General features: G+C 33.6%; 1 protein-coding gene across 40 annotated transcripts in view; it reads left to right on the forward strand.

The window, feature by feature from the left end:
* The window catches only part of agbl1 (AGBL carboxypeptidase 1), a 395,384-nt gene that overhangs the window by 192,451 nt on the left and 177,120 nt on the right, over positions 1–25,813 (forward strand). For all 40 annotated transcript variants that reach the window (XM_087311870.1, XM_087311857.1, XM_087311865.1 and 37 more), the window contains 3 exons: positions 6,802–6,866; positions 7,797–7,913; positions 20,154–20,533. In XM_087311870.1, the coding sequence (XP_087167996.1) occupies positions 6,802–6,866; positions 7,797–7,913; positions 20,154–20,533 (562 nt within the window). The remainder of the gene's footprint in view (positions 1–6,801; positions 6,867–7,796; positions 7,914–20,153; positions 20,534–25,813) is intronic.

Here is a 25,813-nt window from a genome sequence, read left to right on the forward strand (position 1 = left end):
AGTCAACTAATCACTTTAAAAGCAATGGATCTGCTCACTTTCATTAAGTGGATTCAACTAATCACTTTAAAAGCAATGGATCTGCTTAATTTTATTTAGTGGAGTCAACTAACAGCTTTAAAAGCAATGGGTCTACTCCCTTTTTTTAAGTAAAATCAACTTATCACTTTAAAAGCAATGGGTTTACTCACTTTCATTAAGTCACTTAATTACTTTAAAAGCAATGGGTCTACTCGCTTTTATTACATGTAAGCAAAGTCAACTAATCACTTTAAAAGCAATGGGTCTACTCTTTTTTGTTAAGTAAAGTCAACTAATCAACAAAATAAAAACTTTAAAGTGTACCTTAAAAGTCTTGTTTACAAGAGACTGAAACACTTTATGGAAAGTCAAAAACTTTGTTTTTGTCACTAAAAAGCCATCCGTTATACTGAGGGTCAAGTAATGGCTTGTTACATTGTAAAACCCATAAAGTCTTCAAAGCCAAAGAGATTTTTATTAAAGTTAGTTTTTATGAAATTTAAGACTTCCTAAAACAAATCAGTTGGTGGAATGATTGTACTCACCCTTTTTAATGTTTCAGTCCTTGGTAAGTTTTTTTTTTTCTATTGGAAAACACAAAAGAAGAACAGCAGGAATCAAGTAGAAAACATTGATGATTATTGACAGAGGTCAATAAAATTGATAAAATTGGTCAATAAAAAAAAAAAACAGAGGTTTATATATATATATATATATATATATATATATATATATATATATATATATATATATATATATATATATATATATATATATATATATATATATATATATATATATATATATATATATATATATTTAATTATTAGGGATTAAATAATCAGAAAAAAATAATAAATAATTAAAGTGGGGACACATCATCTCTGTCCATGCTTATTCTATGTACTTGCCTACATGTACAGATTTTTTAAAATTCTCATTCTGTGCACATACGTAACGCAAACTAGGTCAATAATGATAAATATATATATATATATATATATATATATATATATATATATATATATATATATATATATATATATATATATTAAAGACAAATTTCTTTTAGTCACATAACGTTGGTTAATAAAATTAATAGTAAATAATTCTCTCTCTCTCTCTCTCTCTCTCTCTCTCTTTATATATATATATATATATATATATATATATATATATATATATAGTAAATTTAAAAAAAACAACTGTTTAGACAACATGGGCTTCACTTAATCCACAATTCCCAAGCCTCTTGAATATCGCTCACTTACACTCACACATTTTATACATAACAAACTTATAGATCCAGACAGCACAAAGGAGTTTTCCTGCTGGGCCGTTCTCACTAATGAGTTTCCCATTGCTTTTATCTTGAGCAAAAGGAACCGGAGAGCCAGGAAGGCCAATATCAGACTGAATGAAATGACTCTCAGTTTATCATAATGAATAGACCGGTTGACTTTTAAACCCAATGGAAATGATACCTGCTGCCACCCATATCCAGTTTAAGATAATGCTTTGATTGCTAATGCAGGTTTAGCCATTCATGTTAACATCTTTGCTGACATCAGATGCATAAAAAGCCTTGCTTGTTTGCTGTTTAGTCTAGAAAGGCAGATAAGATGATAATAATCATCTTAAAGATGGCATGATTCGAGTGGACTGAATCTGTAGCACTTCCTTGTCACAGAGTTTCTTATTCGTTTATAGCTTACAGGAAAACACCCCTAGGTGATGTAAAAGATTACTGGTTTAGGATTTTTAAACTCTCATGTTTGATGGAAAGTCACTTTAAAGGGACAGTTCACTCACAAATGAACATTTGCTGTAAATTACTCACCCTCAAGCCATCCGAGATGTACCGTGACTCCAAATTATATACTTGTATACCATATTTATAAATGTATTTGTTTTATAAAAAAAAAAATAATTATTTATATTTTATAAAATAAAATATTTTATAGATAATTTATCATTTATAATTTTCTTTAGACCTGTTTTGCACTCCAGAATCTGACAGATTGATTAGCTGTAGGCTGTAGGTTGTCATCATAAGGAAACATTTATCGTACCAAAATATTTCCTAAAGATTTACAACAATTAAAAATGATTAAATACTTATTTTTAAAATACAAATTTATTAGATCATAAATCATTAAAAAAAATGGGAATTAAAATAAATTAAAAACTGTAGCCTATTGTAGCTAAACTGGCCAGAACATTCAACTGTCCTCAGTCAGAATTTGGTTATTTAAATAATAAAAAAATAAACATAATGATAATAATAAAAGAGCTTCACACTTTTTCTAGCATCGCTTGTAAAAAAAAAAAAAGTACATTTGATTTGATTGAAAATTGATGGATAACAAAAATAGCCAAATTAGTTTTCACATTAATTTTAATTTAGCATTTTTCCTGGTCTTAAAGCCTTTTTCAATGGATTAATTTAACTATTTATGATGGCATAGCAGTCAAAATAAGACAAATGAGCTCATCTATGGGACAAATTCTGGACCTTTGTCATTGAGGGGTGGGTTTTCCCAACCACCTGAACCCCCCTGGCTATGAGCCTGCATAGTTACCATAAAAAAGGTTCAAATTGGGATAATTTTGGGATAACTTACCACTACTTTTTTTAGGTTGGAGCTGGAATTCATGTATATGCTGCAAAGTCAGTTCAATATACAGCGTGCATCGCATTATCAGACTATTATTATGATATCTTGAAAACAGACTGAACTTCAGGCCGGGTGACCTGGCCCAATAAACTCACTACACAGACAGCATGACCGTCCTTCTCTGAACGGCAGATGGCCATGGCGTGACCGCATTATAACTCACACGTCTCCCTCGTCAGCCATCATTCAACACAGACGCGTGCCCTAACCGACAGCGGGAGATGCCTCTCTATAGCAGCCTCTCGTGACACAACCTCTCCAATGCAGTGCCTCGCGATATTTGCAAACAAAACATATGGATCATATTTATTATCACTTGACAGTAACGGAGGAACGCCGCAAAATGTAGCGAAGAGTAATGATTTTTCTCTAATAATTTACTTGAGTAAAAGTGCACATATTTAAATGTACTCAAAAAGTACACATTACCCAATAATTTTACTTAAGTAAATGTAACGAAGTACTGTAAATGTAACTCATTACTACCCACCTCTGGTCAAAACACAAACGAATTGCAAGTAATGAAGTATTAAGCGTTTCTCCTAAAGAAAAGGCGGTCTACGCAAAATACTAGCAGGCATCTGTAGCTCAGCTCACGCTCCACCTCTTTGCTCTTTTTTGGTTACCCCCAGTCGGTGCGATGACAAGCGAACAAAATGGTGATCGTTGGCAACGCCTATTTGTAGCTTCATTTGTGTTCTTCAGAAACCTATGGGTGACGTCACAGACACTACGTCCATATTTTTTACAGTCTATGATCATTACTTTACTATAACAGTAAGCAGGATTTTTTTTTAAATATGAACTTTTTTTTTTGGTGATACTGTTGTCTTTAATGATTTATAAAATAAAAGTCGATGGCTACTGCCATTTTGAGAGTCAAAAATCATATACAGGTGACACAAAATCAAAAAGGTCATAAGGTGTGATTTTTATGTTTTTCTTTATCTTTGAAATGTTACTAGCTGTTCATGGAAGTAAACCCATTGTAACTTGGAACTGTTAAGTTGGCTTAATTGTTATAATTTTGCACATACAGTAATTCATTTGCTATTAGGTGCTGTAAGTTTTTGATAATTCTGAAAACTTAACCTTAAAGGAATATTTTAAGAAACATACACTGTAAAAAATGCTTGGTTTCACACAATATTTTCCTTACACTAGGATAATGCTGCTATTTGAAAGTTCTTTATAAATGTCCTTTAAAAACTGTAACACAAAAATATATTTAGTTTACATATACAGTTGAAGTCAGAATTATTAGCCCCCTTTTGAATCCAAACCCCCCCCCCCCCCTTTTTTTTTTTTATAAATATTTCCCAAATTATGTTTAACAGAGCAAGGAAATTATTACTGTGTGTCTGATAATATTTTTTCTTCTGGAAAAAGTCACATTTGTTTTATTTCAGCTAGAATAAAATGAGTTAATAATTTTTTAAAAACCATTTTAGGGTCAAAATTATCAGCCCATTCCATTATATATATTTTTTTTGATAGTCTACAGAACAAACCATCATTATACAATAACTTGCCTAATTACCCCAACCTGCCTAGTTAAACTAATTAACCTAGTTAAGCCTTTAAATGTCACTTTAAGCTGTATAGAAGTGTCTTAAAACCATTGTCAAAAATGATGTGCTGTCATCATGGCAAAGATAAACTCAGTTATTAGAAATGAGTTATTAAAACTATTATGTTTAGAAATGTGTTGAGAGTATCTTCTTTTCATTAAACAGAAATTGGGGGAAAAAAAATAAACAGGGGGGCTAATAATATCGACTTTAACTATACTCAATTTGTAGGTATGCTTTTTCCCACAAAATGATTTAAAGATGAAGTCAATAAACTAGTCAAAATGCAGCATTGACTAAGCTAAGACTAGTATGTTGATATGCAACCGCCTGTTCTAACGGCAAATTACCTTGTAAAGCCTTAACGCCGTTTTGACATGTTAGCAAAACCACCATTAACATTATTAGCTCTCTTAAATTGAGTTTTATTAATTCACGAGTCTCTCTCTGAAATATATGACTCCTCATAATTTCTCACACGGTTAATTTACTCTGCAGCCATGCCAAATCAAACACCTTGAGCACCATTTTTTTTTCAGTTTTATATATATCCAGTCATTTGGTTTAGCAGAGGACGTTGTTAAATTATAGGGATTTTAGTATTTTGATATGAAGTCATTGCATCAGATGAAAACCTGTGAAGCATGTTTAAAAAATTACAGCATTTCAGATGTTCATTGCTTGATGTTAATATGGGTCTATTTCAAGACTCAAAGATGTATTTTAGTGTGTAAAAGGTGTATTTGTATAAAGATTTAAAGGTTTATATTCAGTGATCAGCATAAGTACACCCCTCACAAATTCATCTTTTAAATTTATATTTTTAAAAGGAAGACATACAACATTATATTTGTGCATATACATTAGATTAGTCGGTACTGAAGCCAAATCTGGAGCTTATCTAACAAAATAACTTATGATAACAGTCCAAAAATGAGTACAGCCAAATTTATATGTTATAAAAAAATGTTAAATACAAAATTTTAAAAGAGGACAACTCAAGAGAAGTAAAAAGAAAAAGAAAAATTCAGCTGAAATTTAGTAGGTTGTAATTTTTTTTTTGTAATTATATTTTGTCTGAATTTAATTGTATTATCTTTCAATTTCTAAATATGTTTGGTGACTAAAATATTATTTTAATAAATATATCTATTTAGTAAATCTGTTTTGTTTAAATGCACCAAAATTCATTGCCTTTATTCAATGAAAAATTGATAAAAATATTCATTTTCAAAATGGGCTGTACTCAATTATGCTGAGCACTGTAGATAGAAAGAACAAAGTGATTGAAACGAAATAATGTCAAAATATGAAAAAGTGAAATGTATTCTGTGTAATATTTATGTAAAATACCAAATGATAATAACAACTACAACAATACAACATTATTGGAATTATTAGGAATCTTTATTGAATAATATATGAAGGAAAAACTGATCATATAAAATTATATTATATTTTAAATTACTAACAACTGACAATAGGTAAAAACTAGTGGTTAAAATGACTACGAAAAAAAAAACACTTTTACCTTGTTTAGAAAAACAATCCTAATTAATTCAAATTAATCCAACTAATAACTAATAATAATAACTAATGTGTGTGTGTGTGTGTGTGTGTGTGTCTGTCTGTCTGTCTGTCTGTCTGTCTGTCTGTCTGTGTGTGTGTGTGTGTGTGTGTGTGTGTGTTTGTGTGTGTGTGTTTGTGTGTGTGTGTTTGTGTGTGTGTGTGTGTGTGTGTGTGTGTGTGTGTGTGTGTGTGTGTGTGTGTGTGTGGAGTATATACTTTTTTTTTTACTAATTTTGTTTTATTTTATTTACATTTTTGTTATGTAATCACCTTTTTGCCTATTCTTTTATTATTTGTTTTTTTATTTTTTGTTTTATATACATTTATAATCAGACTTTTTATTTTATTTTATTTTATTTTATTCATATTTTTTAATTGTAGAACTTCCTCCAGCAGATTGTATATGGCAGATGTCTTTTTTATGTAAATGTATCCTCAATCAAAAAAAGAGTTAATAAATACAGGTTGAATTATTAGCCCCCCCTGAATTATTAGCCCCTCTTTTCCCCCAATTTCTGTTTAACATTTCTACACATAATAGTTTTAATAACTAACTTCTAATAACTAATTTATTTTATCTTTGCCATGAGGACAGTAAATAATATTTTACTAGATATGTTTCTAATTTTCAATTTTCAGTGTATTTTATTTTATTTTATTTTATTTTATTTTATTTTATTTTATTTTATTTTATTTTATTTTATTTTATTTTATTTTATTTTATTTTATTTTATTTTATTTTATTTTATTTTATTTTAGAACATACTCCAGCAGATTGTATATGGCAGATGTCTGTTTTTTTATGTGAATGTATCAGCAATCAAAAAAGAGCCAAATATGAGGATTCTGGGCAGGTCTTGTTTGATCCCACAGATGAACCGCCATATTTCGCTCGTCCTGACATTTACGTCTCAATCCTACGTGTTGTTTATCTTTCTTCTTTCTTTCTTCCTCATTGAAAGACGGCAGTTCGGAAGATGACAGTGAAGAAGACGCGGAGAACGAGGAACCAGACAACAGGGACTATGTGAGTGTTTTAGAGATTTGTACGCACCACATCTCGGCCTGTGTCGTAATTTTGACAGATCGAACGGTGTGCGTGTAAATCCATTCTCCCTCTTAAAACGTGATTGAAGAGCCGGTTCTGCTCGTGACACGAACGGCTTCCTCTTCTCACATAACTTCAATAATAGAGCCCTGATTCAGCTATAAATCAATGAGTTCACAATCCAGATCCTGCTGAGCCAAAACGCCCTCATCCTCCTCAAATACTGCTAATGCATTTCTTTATTTGCATGTCTTTTGTTTTGATGCATGGTGTCCACACTGCAGGGTAAACGCAGGACATTTATAGATACTGTATGTCCATGAAATATTACTCATTTTAGTTTACTGTGACCCTAAATCTATCTATCTATCTATCTATCTATCTATCTATCTATCTATCTATCTATCTATCTATCTATCTATCTATCTATCTATCTATCTATCTATCTATCTATCTATCTATCTATCTATCTATCTATCTGTCTGTCTGTCTGTCTGTCTGTCTGTCTGTCTGTCTGTCTGTCTGTCTGTCTGTCTGTCTGTCTGTCTGTCTGTCTGTCTGTCTGTCTGTCTGTCTGTCTGTCTGTCTGTCTGTCTGTCTGTCTGTCTGTCTGTCTGTCTACCTGTCTGTCTGTCTGTCTGCCTGCCTGCCTGCCTGTCTGTCTGTCTGTCTGTCTGTCTGTCTATCTACCTGTCTGTCTGCCTGCCTGCCTGCCTGCCTGTCTGTCTGTCTGTCTGTTTATCTATCTATCTATCTATCTATCTATCTATCTATCTATCTATCTATCTATCTATCTATCTATCTATCTATCTATCTATCTATCTATCTATCTATTTGTGAAGATAAATATGGTTGAGTCTCTGGTCGAACTCAAACAGCATTTATATCTCAGTGTTTCCTCAACGATAGGAGGATGATTTGGAAACTGATGTGAACAAGCTGCGTCCCCGACCCGAACCTGACCGGCCCCTGGAGCAGCTGGGCCAATATGTGCATCTCTGCCCCGAACTTCACCATGACTTCCAGGTGAATGTCTAAACTGTCTGTCATAATATTGTAACTTGGTGTTTGAAAGTGTCACGAAAACATCACCAAATTTGTCTGAGATTTATCGACAGATTTATTTCCAAGCAAGATTAGCATCTGTTAGCTTTAAAATGTAGGGAACAACTGGTTAATTTTAGGTTTTTACCCCCTGATTTCATCTTCTAGGTTTAAAATCTATATATTTTTGATCGGTAACATTGGTGAGTGATGTAGGATAGGACTGCAAGTGCTTTGATGACACGTTGGTGTCTAATTATTATTAATGAGACTAAGTTTTCTTATCCTATAAGTAAAGCTGCTTCTGAAATATTCAGTTAAGCTGTGAGACCACACAGTAGTTAAGCATTCATGATGGTCACGGTAGACTTAGAAGTATCAACATCTTCAAACCTGTACTGAAATATAAAAAGTATTGACAATAGCAGCATTTCCTACTTGCATTTTGAGCACTGCTGAGTGGATATTTGAACTGCTGAACTGCTGATTGGCCATTGTGTTCATGCGCTCAACAGATATGACTGTGATTGGCTCTAATGAACGTCGTTTTACAAGAGTCTAGTTTCTGTCCTGCTTTTGTCCATTTGTCAATATTCCTCCATTTTGTTAGCAATGCACAACTTTCAAGAATGCAATCAGTTCCCAAAGTACAAAATCATGCAATATCCTACAATTATTTTGCAACAAAGACCTAAACAACCATCCTAGATTTACTTTATCCCACCTACATTATTACACACCTACTTGCCACAAAACATTGTTCTGAGCTTAATAGTTTATTAATTTGTTATTTAAATGCAAAGCTGACATAAACGAAAACAGCTGATGGAATATACACTAACCTGCGCATAATTTAGCCACAAGATGGTGCTAAACAATCAAACGAAGCTGAGAGAAACAAAACAGCTAATGGAGTATACACTAACTCGCGAATAATTCAATCAAAGGTGGTGCCAAACAGTCAAAAATGTGAATCTGTGAGAAACAAAACACCTGTTGGAGTATACACTATCTTGTGCATAACTCCACCAAAGGTGGTGTCAAACAGTCAAAAATGTGAAGCTGACAGAAATAAAAACACCTGATGGAGTATACACTAACCTGTGCATAATTCAACCACAAAATGGTGCCAAACAATCAAAAATGCGAAACAGAGAAACAAATCAGCTGATAGAGTATACACTAATCTGCGCATAATTCGGCCACAAGATAGCGGCAAACAGTCAAAAACGCAAAGTTGACAGAAACGGAAACAGCTGATGGAGTACACACTAACCTGTGCATAATTCAGCAACAAGATGGCGCTAAACTGTCAAAAACACAAATCTGACAGAAGCTAAAACAGCTGATGGAGTACACACTAACATGTGCATAACTCAGCCACAAGATGGCGCCAAACAATGCTAATCTGACTGAAACAAAACCGGCTGAATAAAGCAAACACTGACCTGCATAATATAATATAATGCATTACAAGATGGCGCCAAACAGTACAAAACTGTCAAAAAACGTGGCGTTATAGACAAGCAAATACACTGTAAAAATGTCAATGATCAAGTAGTCACGACAACCTATGTTTTAAGGTAATTGTAACTAATTATACTTATATATAAGTTAATCATGCTCTAACTTAATTGTATAAGTTACACAAGCCATTTTAAGGAAGTTTTATATAATGTGAGTTCAAATGACTAATACAGTTAATTTGATTCAGCTTAAAAATATAAAGCAATAAGTATTTGTTTACAGTGTACATGATGTGAATGTAAATATATGGATTTGAACGTATTCTCTGATGGCCAAGGAGTTTCGAAGTTTTCAGATGAGCCATTGTTATTTAGCGGTTGTTATCTCAGCATAACAAACATTGAAATGTTACGACTGACCAATTAGATCCAAGTATTCCTGATAGCTGTGTTATAAGTTGGGTTAAAAGAACCCAAATTTAGAGTGTAAATGTTTATATGATGTTGACTTCAATCCCCTTCTAAAGAAAAAGTGTTGTTTTTTTTTTAAGTGTCAGCATCTCAGGGGTTTAGTTGTTGCATCCAGGCGTGAAAGTTACGAGTGTTCAGCTCTTAAAAGCAGACGCCCAGGATAAAGTTTATATGAAGTGTGTTGTAAGTGCACTCCGGGTGAATATGGACCTGAATGTGTGATTTTGATCGGCGCTGGATGTGCTATAATACCTATTGCAACGGCACCAATGTGCAGCTTAAGAGCACAACAGGGACACGGCCTGGACCGAAAATTACCTCATTATGCTTTGGGAGAAAAAATCATGCACTTGGCTGCGTGTTTGCCTTGCTCTTCATCCTAATAGAGTGATTCTGCTCCTGTTTTTTTTGCTGACCTGAAGTGTTCTGGGGAAAATTGAGGAACATCCTGTTGGCACAATGTCCACAGGAAATGATTCATTAGAACTCTAGCTAGATCTTGGTAATTAGGGGTGGTTTTCACTTGTTGGTCAAAGAAATATGTGTGTATTTATTTTTGTAAATGTACAGGCTGGGTAATTGGGTGACAAATGTGGTTAAAAATCTAAATGTGTGGTGGGTAACAATAAGGTCAGATGCTCACTTTCAGCTCATCATTCTTAAAAGTGCTGGATTGGAAAAGTGCATGACTGGAACTTGTAGTCCAAAATGGTGAACTTGTAGGCTTAATTGCTAAATCGCTGGTGACCATGACAGAAAAGTTATATGTAAAAACATTTTAAAGATTGTCAGTTTAGAACAGTGCACATGTTTAACAATTGATTATATACAATGTTTGTGTGTGTATGTGTTGTGACACGTATTTTGTAATTTAAATTTTTTTTGTTACTCTTTTGTCTGCCTGTCTTGACCAGGACTCCCTAAAAGAATAGATATTGTGTCTCAATCATTTTTAGAAATTTTTCATTTGTGGTTGAATAAATAAATAAATAAATAAATAAATAAATAAATAAATAAGTAAAATAAATAAATAAAAAAATAAAAAAATAAAAAAATAAAAAAATAAATAAATAAGGACACACCCAACCATTTAGTTAAAAAAGCGAGTAGTTTAATTGGTAAACTAACCCAAAAGCTGGGTTTATTTATTTATTATAATTATTATAATAATAATAATAATTATTATTATTATTATTTTATTATTATTATTATTATTTGCTTTTTTGTTGTTGTTGTTATTATTATTATTATTGCTTTAATATTTTTGCTGTTTTATTATTATTATTATTATTATTGTTGTTGTTGTTGTTAATATTATTAGCAGTAGTATTGCTGTTGTTATTATTATTATTATTATTATTATTATTATTATTATTATTATTATTATTATATTATTATCATTTAATGCTATTTATGTCATTATAAATTGACATAATGTTACGAATAAATTACATATATGTGTTTATATAAATATAAAACATTTATTTTAAGGATTAACAATAATAATAATAATAATAATAATAATAATAATAATAATGATAATAATACAAATAATAAAAATAATACTAATAATAATAATTATTATTATTATTAATTTAAAAAACATAACAAATATAAATAATAAAATTATAATAACAATTAAAAATATAAATTATAAAGTTGAAAAGAATACTATAATAAGAAAGAAATTCAGAATGAATTTTTTAAACTAAATTTCTGTCAGCATATTTTACATTATTTTCCTGTTATTTGTATTATTTTTGTTTACAGTGTAACTCTTGTTCATAGTTTGTTTGCAGATCTCAGGAGACCGCTCTCCATTCGCTGTTAACCCTGCTGCGGGTCAGTCAACCGCACCGCCATTGACAGGAATGAATGATGAAATTTCAACTTCTGTAATACGTTCAGTGTGACTCTTCATTTCAAATATGTCGCTACACTTTCCCATCACAAACCACTGCTATCGTTCCTGATTGACGGCTCTTCTGGCAGCACAATAACAGTATAATGTCTCACACAAATCCCAGTGCGGCCGCCTTTAGCATGCGGATGAGTTCCGACTAATAGAAATGTCAACACACACTCCAGTTCACCCAAGTTCAACATTCACTTATTCAGACGCCGCCACTATTTTAATTTCCGATGATATAACATGATGTAGTACTGCAGCTGAAATGCTGCTTTTCCTTGTTTCGCTTTTCTGCGTGTGTATTGATGTTGTAATTCAAGGTCTTGAAAGGAAGTGACGAGCTGCTAATTCACTTTTTTGTTTCAATTTAACACATTTAAAATCAATTCTGCCTGTAAATGTCACGCTGTTTCTAAAAACACTTCCTGCCAGGCTTCTTCTTCATAATGACAAGATATTAAACGATAAGTTCATCTGAAAATGAAAAAAATTATGTCAGTTTTGATTCGTCCACCACATTTCAGGTCCATATAGAGTATATGTGAGATTAATTTTCAGCACCGCTATGCTACTTGTGTCCTTACGTATTTACATTAAATTATATAACTGCAAATTATACTCATCTAAAAGTACCATGTAAATATTTTAAATTAAATATACATGTTATATTAATATAATATAATATAATATAATATAATATAATATAATATAATATAATATAATATAATATAATATAATATTTAAAACTACAGAGAAAAAAGGACAAGGGTAAACTGTAATAGACAACATACTTTATACACCAGCGCTCCACCTGTAATCGTCTGGTCAAAAACAAAAGACCACGATTAAAAGGGTTTAATTCACAACATCATGCTGTAGGAGAAAAAAATAAAATAAAAAAAATAAATAAATAAATAAATCAATAAATAAATAAATAAATAAATAAATAAATAAATAAATTTAATGGTGGGAAAAGACTAATTGCAATTATTTGTTTCTAAAAAGTTTGGTTTGACAATGTGTGTGTGTTTTATATAATTAATAATTATGTGATATACACTAAAGCACTTTTGTTAAATATATATTTAAATTTAGATAAATAGTATCATATATCTATATATTTTACATCTACATATAAATGTTTTTTTTTCAAATATTTAAATATATGAATTTATATACACGTAATAAATATATACATATTATTTATATATAATATATAATATATATATATATTATTTATATACACGTAATAAATATATACACATAAAAAATAATTGAAAAGAAGTGACGAGCTGCTAATTCCAATTTAACACAATTAAAATCAATTCTGCCTGTAAATGCCATGCCAATCCTAGAAACACATCCTGCCAGGATTGTTCTTCATTCTTTATTCTTCATGTTATTAACAATTTATTAAACTTTAAGTCTGAAAAGGAAAAAAAAAATAAGTTTTTTTATTCGTCCACCGCATTTTAGTTTAATATCCAGTATATGTGGGATTCATTTTCAGCTATGCATGGGCCGGTATACAATACTTACGGTATCATAACCTTGAATACAAACATCACGGTATCACAGTATCACGGTATTGCGATTACTGCTCTAAAATATATTCATTTAAATGTCTAGCTAAAAAACACACACTTTTTAAACTCTGTACACAATGTTTTATTTTGGAAAACATTTTAAGTATTTTGGAGCCTTAAACAAGTCAGGCTAAATGAATAAAATGAATAATTCACTTCTGCTGTCTTTATTTGTTTCAAAAACACAAACCTTTTTACAATTTAAAATGGCATCTTTAGATATATTTTCTGCTGGAGGTGCTGTTGTCCTAAACAATTATATATATTTTTATATATATAAATAAAAAAATCTTAGTCATACCTTAGGAACGGTATAGAATTAAATTTTGACTATTTAAAAACCTTGACTATTCCAAACCGCGGTATACCTTGAAAACAGTTATGGTTCCATGCCTATATTCAGCAACCCTATGCTACTAATGTTGTTACGTATTTATTTACATTAAATTATTCAATGTGTTCCTCGTGAGTTTTATTTTTTGTATTGCTATCTTGGTTCTTGCAACACATTTCAAAAAAGTTGGAAAAGTAAAGCATTTACCACTTTGTAATGTTGCCATTGCTTTTCACAACACTTTAAAATGTCTAGGGATTGAGGAAACCATGTGAAGAAGTGTTTTAGGAGTAATTTTGTCCCATTTTAACTGCAAACTAGTCTTAATGTGAGCAACAGTATAGGGTCTTCTTTGTCACTATTTGCTCTTCAAAATGCACGACATTTTCTCTTTCAGAGACAGGTCAGGCACGTGCACACATAGGGCTCAACCGATAGAAAGTGCCCTTCCAAAATTATCAAAAGTGCATTTTTGACACACCCTCCGTCCTGCCCTTCAGTAGGCGCACGACAACACTGCCCTTGAGTACGCGCGCTCAACCCCCCCTCCCCCGCTTTACAGTACGCGTGCGACTTATCGACACCCCCCCCCCCCCCCCCCACTATTCAAAAAATTTATCCTGCACATGCCCTTTGGGCGGTCTGTGCACAGGCCTGCAGGTCAGGACTGCAGGCAGGCCAGTCAAGTACCCGTTTACCTGTAAAATTTGCTAAAAAAAAGTACGATAACGATTTTGACATACGATTATTTTGCTTTTTCCATTGGCAGAATATTTTGCTTAGTTGTAAGAAAAAACGTACTTAGTTTTGGTATATTACTTTATAAAACAGGGCAATCATTTTTGCTTTTTAAGAATTTTTAGATATTTGGACTAGAATCAAGACAAAAACTTTAGGTACGAAAAAAGCAGTTCTTTTCCCTAATCCCTAAAAAGTGGAAATCTGTCCCTCCATTTAACCAATATAACACATCTAGCGGTTAATGTAAAAAAAAGAGAAATTGATTACAAAATTTGAATAAATTTCAATATTCATTATGTAATTTTGATTGTCTTTCACTTTCAACTCAATAACCCATCAAACCCGTCACGCAAACCGTCCTTCCTCTCCCCCTCCTCCATACACATCTTTAATACATCTCTCCTATTATCATTAAACTCCAGTGTTATCTGGCAACGCTGTGCCACGATTGGACGCAGGGGCTTGTAATCACATCTACGCATTATGCATGCTGCGCAAAATACCAGGATGAAAAGAATTTACAGCAGGATGTCCATGCCAATCAGTTCCCCGCTATTAATCTTGCATGGCACCAATGCTCCACCTGTAATAGTCCGGTCAAAAACAAAAGGCCACGATTAAAGGCGTTAAATTCACAACATCACGTTAAAGAACCTGCAGGTAAAACTGCAGAGCTGTCAGAAATCTCCCAGCCTAGATAAAGGCATTAAAACATGAGCCCGGGAGAGTGAGATTGGCACAAGAGCTTGGGCTCTCAGAGGGAGGGTAACAGAGGGTCTTTTCCCTCGAGGACTTGCCTTAGGATAACATGTTTCTTTTTGATCTCCAGCTCTTTTGTGTGATACTGTACAGTACTGCCTGGAGTTGAGATGATTTCAGTTCTGCATGACTCCTGGTTTCCCTGCTGACTAAGCTAAAGATTTGACACGCATAAGTGTTTTTGTTTTGTGAACTGCCATAGTTAGTCGAGGTATGGATAACAACAGCGCATTATATTAGATGTAGTTTAGCTTAAATGTTTGTTGAGTTTTAAAGTTCTTTTCTTGGAAAGTTTCTAGCTGGATATTATCTTTTCTTTATTTATTTGATTGTAGATTTAGTAACTTGAAAAGTCTTGCCTAAGTTACAGTAAATGTGTCAACTCAAGTCAGATTTCTTCTTATTTACAAACTTATTATCCTGTAATTTTTATTCTGGATTGGCTTTGACAGTGGTGGAAAATTTCCACAAATGTGTCACACTTAATTTCTCCATTATTTTATGTGCCATTTCCACAACGTCAGGCATGAATAGCTCTTAATGCTTGGTGAATTGCGTAATTGAATTGACCTCAAACAGATTTGTTTGTTCCCTGTGTGAGTTGAATCGCTGCTTTTTTTTCCCTCTCACCCACTTGTAAGAACAACTGAGCACACTTTCCCAGAGTCCCACTCCCTGAGCTCATCAAAAAGCCCGTTGTTCATGTCTGTTTCAAGTTCGTGATTAAAATAAGTCTTTGAAAAAACATCTCAGCGCCGCTACATTGTTTTAGTGTTGTTATTCGTGGTTTCGAAAAACGAATATGACAAAGCGAGCCCCCAGAGATGCAATATACAGCCTCAAACCCGAGACGTTTTCATACAGCAAGGTTTCATTTATATTAATGCATCCCCAGCTATTGGTATTCATGGAAGTTGTGGCGTCTTTGTGCTTACACATATTTTTAGGAGTGAGAGGAAGAGGGAAAAGAGTGAAATTTAAATGCAATGAAAGAGCAGAGGATGCAGTACTAAAGTTTTGTATCTAACAAATTCACTTTGATGGTATACAGTTTATGTGCACTGCACCAAAGATCAGAGAGGACCTTTGGAAGCACGTGGAACGCCATTCGGCATCAAAGACCTTCCATAGGGAGTGAACGCAGATGATGGAGGCTTTTATTGCCACGATGTCTGCAGAAATTTCTCACCGTCAGCACATCATGTCTGTCGTGCTACTTGGACATTTCACATCCCCCTTTGGGATGAGCCTTGGAATAGGACCACAGGCCTTTTCCTGCTAAATTTATGGAAATGTACAAGGCGTGAGCTTAAATTGTTATTTGGTTGCTCTAAAAGCAGCCAGGGCCCTTGGCTATTTTGATACAGTTCATTTTATGCCTGTCAAAGACTGTAATTGGACGACCCTATTTGCTGTCAGTATCCCCCTTTTGAAGTGAATAGAAAGCTGGAAGTGATGTGCACCACTTTGGACTGCTTTCTCAAAACAATTTCTCATCCTTTTTTTGTCGGCCTTCTCCCTCAATAGTCTCTCAAAATGCTTTTATTTCCTTCAGAGTTTATTTTTGGTTGTTATTCTGTGCTACCATTTGTGGTGCCAGAGGGAAACAGGATATCTTGTGAGGGATGTTTACTGTAATCTTTCGTTGTCTCTTTTTTTTGCCCCTTTTCCTCTTATACTTCTGATTTAATAGTTGCTGATGTGGGTACAAGCATATACTTTTTCATAGGGGCTGGAGCTGGTGTATATTCTGAAAGCACCTTGAGCCAGTGCCCAGATCCTTATTCTGGATGAGCCCCAAAACCATGCTAGTCGTCACTTTCAAAAGTGAGTGACATGGTGGCCAAGCATGGTAATTCATACACAGAATTTGAGCTTTCCATTAACCCAGGGGTGTCAAACTCAGCTCCTCGAGGGCCACAGCCCTGCAGAGTTTAGTTCCAATCCTGCTTTAAAAGACTTTGCTGCAGGTTTTAAACAAGCCTGAAGAACTCAATTAGTTTGATCAGGTGTGTTTAATTAGGGTTAAAGCAAAACTGTGCAGAGCTAGGGAGTCTGACACCCCTGCATTAACCCATCAGAAAATGCACACACCCAACACACTGGGCAACCATTCACTGCAGCAACTGAGGGAGTAATTAGGAGGTAGTTACTGTATCCTGCACCTCAGTTGTGGTTTTGAAGGTAGAGGAGAGTGCTGTTGGTTCACTTAACTCTCGCCCTAACTCCTGCTGCTGGAACCTGAACCTGCAAACTGAGTAATAGGCCTGACTTTCTCAGCATTAATGCTGATTTATACTTGTGTGTGGTTTGCACCTTCACCTGTCGCTGCCGACAATGCCTACTGAAGCGAACTTTTCAAAAAATGTAACTACAAGTTGCAACGACAAATAGCACAAGCTCTGTGATAGGTCGGCGTAGTAATGGTGATGAGTGTGGGCAGTGCTGAGAGCCGTGAGCCCAATGTGTATAAGTGTCAGGTAGTGATAGGTCGTTCATGAACGATTCAATTATTTTGAACGAATCTTCAGTATGACTCGGGAACTACGAGTCCTCTCAGGGAGTGATTCGTTCATCCGCGCGTGCGCTCATTTGTGCAGGTATCGTTAAATTCAATTCTTCATCACATTGGCAGAAGCCAATGATATGCATTTAGAGCCGGAAAAAGAATTGATCCGCTCACCTCTCGAGTTCTCTATTGGGTCTGAGTCACTCGTTCATCACGAGCCAATCATACGCGTTTAGAGCTGGAAAAAGTTTTGATCTGTTCATCTCTCGAGTCCTCTATCGGGTCTGAGTCATTCGTTCCTCATGGGCTAATCATACACTTTTAGAGCCGGAAAAAGAATTGAACCGTTCATCTCTCGAGTCCTCTATCGGGTCTAAGTCACTTGTTCCTCACGGGCCAATCATACGTGTTTCGAGCTGGAAAAAGAATTGACTGTAGATGTGTTTGGAAGCAATTTGTAACATTTTGATAATATTTTGGCAAATTGAACCAAATGAACAAAATGACTCGAAAAAAGATTCGTTCATCTTGATGAATGAGACTCAAAGATCCGAGTCAGTAAAATGAACCGAATTCCTATCAGTAGTGTCAAGTACCATAAAAGTTGTTTTGTGTTTCCCTTATGATTAAAATCGTTGCACTTCCACCGGTTCTCGCGTTCTGAATGAGCAAGTTTTAGCTTCTTGTACATTAAGGTAGCATTTAGAGAAAAAAAAGCATCCGTGAAGAAATTTGACAAAGAGGAACATAAAAACCTACTGCCAGCTAGTGTTTCAGAATTTTATTGCAGTGCAACACAAACAGCATGCAAAAGTATAAATGCAGGACTATGTGCAAGGCAAATGCCATGGGTCATGGCAAATACACTATGCCAGTGGTTCTCGAATTTTTTTCATTAAGTACCACCCCAGAAAAAAATTGTCTCCCCAAGTACCACCAAAATGAGCAGTATTGAAATAAAGTAGCGTATAGGCCCAGTAAAGCAGCTACAACTCTGCACAGTTAAAAAAAACGTGGCAGATTACCTCAGAAATACAGGCTATATGTCATATATGGCATATTATATACATAATTTTTGCTAAATTTTGAAATATGTAGCATATACATGACATATTTTATTCCTCCGCGTACCACTAGAAGGAAGCCTGCGTACCACTAGTGGTACACGTACCACAGTTTGAGAACCACTGCTCTATGCAAAAGTATAAAACCAGCCTTTAGGCCAACTGCCCTGCATGAAAGCACTCATTCTGAGCACCAGCTATGGCACTGGCCTCATTGGAAAAGCTGTTCACAGTTTTTTATTTAATTTTACTTGAGTCAAAGGCTGTAATTAGGAATGACCCTGCATTTCTATCAGTATCGTCTTTGTAAAGTGACAAAAAAGTTAGAGTGTCTACATTCTCAAAATAATTATTTTGGTGGAAATGTGGAACAAGACTTTGCTTTTCAACTTTGAGCCAGTGCCCAGGTCCTTGTAATTGCATTTAAATTTACATGTAGACTTAGCAAACAGCAATAGACTGTCCAAGGATTTACAATTAACAATCCCTGTTGGTATCAGGACTTGAACCTGTGATCTTTAGATCACAAGTCTAACTCTATAAGCAATAGGTCACATGTCCTCTCTTTTTTTCTGGAAGAGCTCCAAACCTTCTAGGTCTTGGTCAAGGAAACCTTTGAAATCAGTAGGAGGAACTACCACTACAAACCACTGTAAAAAAAAAAAATAAAAATAATAATAATAATAATATATATATATATATATATATATATATATATATATATATATATATATATATATATATATATATATATATATATATATATATGGTAGTGTTGTAGGTTCCTCTCTCTTTCAATGAGGCACAAGCCTATTCTGAGTGAGTACAAATTTTCGGCTTATTGGCTCCAGCTCTGGCACCACCCCCTATGGAGAAGCTATGTCCATTGGAACTGGTGACAGTACCCTATATAGTACCCTATATAGAACTAGGCTGCAAGGAAATATTGGCAAAGGACCACAAGCCAGGAATGGCACTATAGTCATATGCAGTAATAGTGTTGGCGCAATCTCACAATCAACACAATCTCATAGCAATTCGTAATTTGTTGATTTACTGGCCAATTCATATTTATTTGTACGATCTCATTTGTACATTCTAGTACAATTTTCTCAACCCTCAATGAGCAGTAGGGTTAGGGGTCTATGCCTTCTTTTGAAAAACATAACTTTTTGTATGAATAAAATCATCTGAATTTGTACGAATTAGCCTCTTTTCTGTAAATACGTGAAACAGTTATGTTTTCTGAGATCAGGTTTGTCAACATGTAACCACAAGGCTCTTGCCTCTGACTTCAGTAAAACTTCTAAAATAAATCCACCCTAGATGAGCACTAATCCTGGTAGAAAAGCAATATAACAATGAGCCAATTATGTTTTCTAGGATTTAGACTCCAGCTCTGAGGTCGATGAAAGCTCAGACGATGACAGCATTCTGGAAGGTGAATCGAACTACAAGCTGAATGACCACAGAAATTCTGCATCACCGTCCATTCGAGAAAACCACTTCAAGACAAACGACTTCCATAAACACTATTTTGGCTGCTCGAGGAAAGGACAAGAAGGCCAGTCCAGCATGGTGGATCGTCTTCTAGAGAAGTATGGAACATCCATTCCCAACCATGATCCACGTCTCTATGCGGCCACCGCAGCTGATACCAAGTCAATTGCTGGATACTCTATCCTAGCCTTTCCTGACTTTTGGGGTCACTTGCCTCCACAAGAGCAAGAACCCATGGCTAAAAGACCACCACATGTGCAAAGGTGAGTAGACAAATCTTTATCACAACTGTCTATACTAAATGCTATCTGTATTATTTTGTCCAATTTTTCCTTCAAAACAATAGAAAATTAAAATTGTACTTGATGATTCATGCTAATAATAATAGTTATACAACAATTCATGCTATTTGATGTTAACAACTTACTAGCAACATGCTAATGTTAGCTAAAACTTGTTAGCAACATACTGAATCACGCTATTTACATTTTAAACATGCTAGCAATGCTGTATATTAATGTGCTAACAACAATAAAATAAACCACTATAATTTAAACCTGCTACTTATGCTATTTTCATGCTAATAATTATACAATTCATGCTAATGACATGCTAATTCATGTTCACAACAAATATGCTAATGTTAGCTAAAACTTGTTAGCAACATACTACACCTTGCTATCTACATTTAAAACACGCTAAAACATTATTAACATGCTAACAACATGTTTAAACATGTTAGTGATACTATATGTTAATGTAATAACATTTGAACACACCAATGTATTCAAAACATGCTAGCTACTTGTGCTATCATCATGCTAATTATTTTACAACAATACATGTTATTGGCATGTTAATTCATGTTCACAAATTACTAGAAAAAATGACAATGTTAGCTAAAACTTAGCAACATACTGAATAATGCTATCTACATTCTAAACATAATAAAAACATTATGAACATGCTAACAACATGTTTAAACATGCTACTAATACTATTTGTTAATGTGCTGACAAAATTAAAGTAAACCACTTTAATTAAAATATGCCAGGTAATTGTGCTATTATCATGCTTATAATTATACAATTCATGCTAATGAAATGCTAATTCATGTTCAAAACTTGCTAGCAACATGTTATTGCTAGCTAAAAAGCATTAAAAACATACTGAATCATGGTATTTACATTTTACATGCTAAGAACAATTTAAACATGCTAACAACATGTTTAAAAATGCTAACAATACTGTATGTTAATGTGCTATTAACATTAAATCACAACACTATAATTCAAACATGCTAGCTACTTGTGCTATTATTATGCTGATAATTATACAATTAATGCTAATGGAATGGTAATTTATGTTCACAACTTACTAGCAACGCGAATGTTAGCTAAAACTTGTTAGCAACAAACTAAATCATGCTATCTATGTTTCAATTAAGCTAAGAGCAATTTAAACATGTTGACATGTTTAAATGTGCTAGTAATGCTATATGTTAATGTTCTAACAACATTTTAAACATGCCAAAAACATGTTTAAACATGCATGTAATGCTGTATTTTAATGTGCTAACAACATTAAAACAAACCACTATAATTCAAACATGCTAGCTACTTTTGCTATTATCATTCTATTAATTATACAGCAATTCATGCTAATGGCATGCTAATTTTTTTACAACTTACTATCAACATGCTATTGTTAGCTAAAACTTGTTAGCAACATACTGAACCATGCAATCTACATTTTAAACACATTATGAAAATTTTAAAGAAGCTAACAACATGCTTAAACATGCTAGTAATACTATATGTTAACATTAAAACACACCACCATAATTAAAACATGCTAGCTACTTGTGATATTATCCTGCTGATAATTGTACAACAACTCGTGCTAATGGAATGCTAATTCATGTTCACAACTTACTAGCAACATGCTAATGTTAGCTGAAACATTATAAACATGCCAAGAACATTATAAAAATGCTAACAACATGTTTAAACATGCTAGTAATACTGTATGTTAATGTTCTAACAACATTAAACCACACCACTATAAATAAAACATGCTAGCTATTTGTGCTACTTGTGCTATCATCATGCTAATAATTATACAACAATTCATGCTAATGGTATGCTTATTCATGTTCACAACTTACAAACAACATGCTAATGTAAGTTAAAATCTGTTAGCAACATACATCATGCTATTCACATTTTAAACATTTTAAACATGCTAACAACATGTTTAAACATGCTAGTAATACTGTATGTTAATGTTCTAACAACATTAAAACATACCATGGTAATTAAAAGATGTTAGCTACTTGCAAAAAAAAGCTGTGGACTTAACGCCCCCAAATTACATCACATTGATTCAGTCTCAGAATTCACAAATTACTAATTGTTAATATTATTATTATTATTTTATTATTATTATTATTATTATTATTATTATTATTATTATTATTGTTGTTGTTTTATTATTATTATTTAGTGGCATTTTATTTTTGTCTAGCAGTATTTACCCTGCTGTTTGTGAAGCAATCAAAAGCATTTCACTGCATCATTCTTATAATCAAATCTGAACGCCGTGTTGCAAAAACAATCCTTATTGAACATCAAGCAGCTCTCCGCTCACTTGTGATCATGTTTAATATTGGGTATTAAGGGATTTAAAGAGACAGACACTTTGAGAGACATCTGGGGAACGGCGGAGGGGAATTACTCTAGAGTTTTGTTGCTCGTAAAAACTGTGCCATTATAGACTATGACAAGCATCCCTGAAAAAAACATCAGAAAGCCGTTTGATTCCATAAAGACACTTTTACGAAACCTCCCAGAAGATGCCTTAATTCATATTTTACTTTCTGTCTTGAGTTTTTTGCATGAACTCTATTCCAAATAGCAGCAATTTCCAAGCTTTTTACTTGCTTCTGTTATGTTTGCTTGCTGCGATTGCTAGAAGAACAATGCAAATATTAGACTTCATTTATAAGCTGATTTGTCTCTAAATCAGAATACATGGATGCAATTTAAGACTTATTTTCCATCGTTACTTATACATTGCCGTATGCAAATGATTGTAAACATCGGCACCAACTCATTAAACTCACTGTAAGTAGAAATGAAATCCATTAAAATATTCCTCTCTTACTTAAACTCTTTTGCCTTAAGTGAGTCTTTCTGCTCTCGCTGGCTGCTTTTTTTTCTCTCTCTCTTTTCAGTACGCATACCGAAAGACTCTTTTCTAGTGAGGAAAAGCCCTTAAATCTATATCTAATTATGGTAGCCCCCTTCGGAAAACTTGTTTTTGCTAAAAACTTTCTTCAATGTGCAAGGGAGAGATTAAAGGAAATAGACATTTATTTCAGACATTTCTGTACTTTATTGTGTTTCCTCACGGGCAAGATAAGTTTATATGGCTTCTACTGGTGTCATTTCAGTACAAAGTTACTTTTGTTTTTTTATATTTTCAAAGAAAGTGTCACATTTAGAAAGAACCTAACACCACATATGACTTTATCTTCACAATTGACAGTTGATAAACTTGATTTGCAGTTAAATTGACATCCTAAAATGCTATATGTTAGCCATTTAATCTTCAAAATATGTCTGAGACATCATTTTGATAGTATTTGCAAGAAAATGGATCGTTACAATGTTTATCTTATAGACCTACACTGCACCCTTTTGACATTAATAAAGGACAGCAGCCATTTTAGATTTCGTTTAATAGTGTTTTTGCTAAATGTGCTAGTGCTACATGTTACCTCCTATCTGCTACCTACTTGATACCTGCTACATGCTAGTCACTTGCCTAATGTGTTAGAGATGAAATATAACATGACATCACTAACACGCTTTAATAAACTGCTAAGATAATTGCTAAAGTTGGGCTAAACCATGCTATAAACATGTTGAATTATGTTAGCTGTTTGCTAAAGGATGTTAGTGACATCTTCAATGATGTTAGCAACTACTACTTGCTTGGTTATTTAAGCAACTCCTTTAAACATGCTTACATGTTTTTCTGATGCTTTACATGTATGCTTTGCTAGCTTGCTACATAAAAGTACATTCTAGCAATGTATGAACATGCTAGTAATGGTAAAAGATGTTAGTGATGTGTTAAATCATGCTTGGAACATGCCAGCAACTTCTGTTTAGCCGTAAACTCTTGCCTTTTGCATAAAATCTTATTTGTTGTTCCAGTTATTTTCACTAGACATCATTTTTACATAATAAAATAGCATTATTTTCAGTTAAATATGAAAGACATAATTACAGTTTTACTACAAATTTGTTTCCTATTTTTGCCTATTAAGTTTGAAACATTTGCAGTTTATTCAAATTATTCAAATGCTTTAAAAATAAGTAAATAAAAAAATAAAAATAAATATTTTTAGTCAGTTTGACTGATGTAAGTTGACATGACTGTAGAAGTTATTTTGAGTCAATAAAAAAAAAAAATAGCAGCAATATATATTTTTTTCTTTTACAGTTTATGCCTATTAAAGGGCCATAACCCCACCCCACTCCCCCTTTCCCTCTTTCGGTTCAAGTTTACCTCAGAAATTTTTCAAAAAATGCTCAGAAATGGGAGTGGAGTGCTGTGAGCAGAGGGATAAGTGGGCATGGCCTGCAGGTAAAAAGAGGAGAGCGGACAGCTGTTGTCAGTTGGCTCACAAAATGAGACAAACTGTGAGGAGACACACGAATTTATAGTTTACAAAGTTAATATGCTAATAAATAAACAGCAAGTAGTTTAATTTAACTGATTTATTTGTAATTTTATAAAAACATTACCACAATTTCTTATATCATTATAAAGATTATCGTGTTTATATAAACATTATAAATGATGAGGACTTCTCTCCTCCTCAATGCCTGGGTCTGAATGCAGGCACAGTGGATAGCAGCACAGCAGGTCTATTGCTCTATCTATTCCAACCATTAGCCCTGCCGTTAATCTGGAGGATTTTAAACATATGTGAACACAGCAGCATGGGTATAGGCGATGTGTCTGAATGGTGACAAATTTAACTGATAAAAGACAAAATCCGCCATTCTCTGATTCTCATACAGCTCTCCTGACAAAAATGCTTGCTGCAAACCAACAGCTTTGCTGTATTGGCCTTGACAATATTGCAGGGAAAAACATGCTACAGACCCTGTGGCTCATGGAAACAAACACATACGCCCCTTGCCATCTGCTGACGCGGTCTCACACAGTCATTGGGTCTCTCAGCTTGGCAGGTCTGCCTTGCCTTCGGAAAGCACATGCTCTTCTGAATAATTAAGAAGCCGGCTCTTTTCATAGGTTAAAAAAAAAAACTCCTCTATGAATAATAATGAGAAACCTACGTGTCATCACTTCACTAGCAGGTTCGTGCTGTGTCACCAATTTTGTTCCTGCCCCAAAAATTAGTTTAAACTCGGAAGATGAAATTAGCTGACAAAAGCTGTAAATGATCCAGTTTTCACTACGGTTGACAGGTGCTAACGTTGTCTTGATCTAACTGATGCTCAACA

Source organism: Danio rerio, chromosome 25 (genome assembly GCF_052040795.2).
Source record: "Danio rerio strain M-AB ecotype USA chromosome 25, GRCz13ab, whole genome shotgun sequence".
Classification (NCBI taxonomy): domain Eukaryota; kingdom Metazoa; phylum Chordata; class Actinopteri; order Cypriniformes; family Danionidae; genus Danio; species Danio rerio.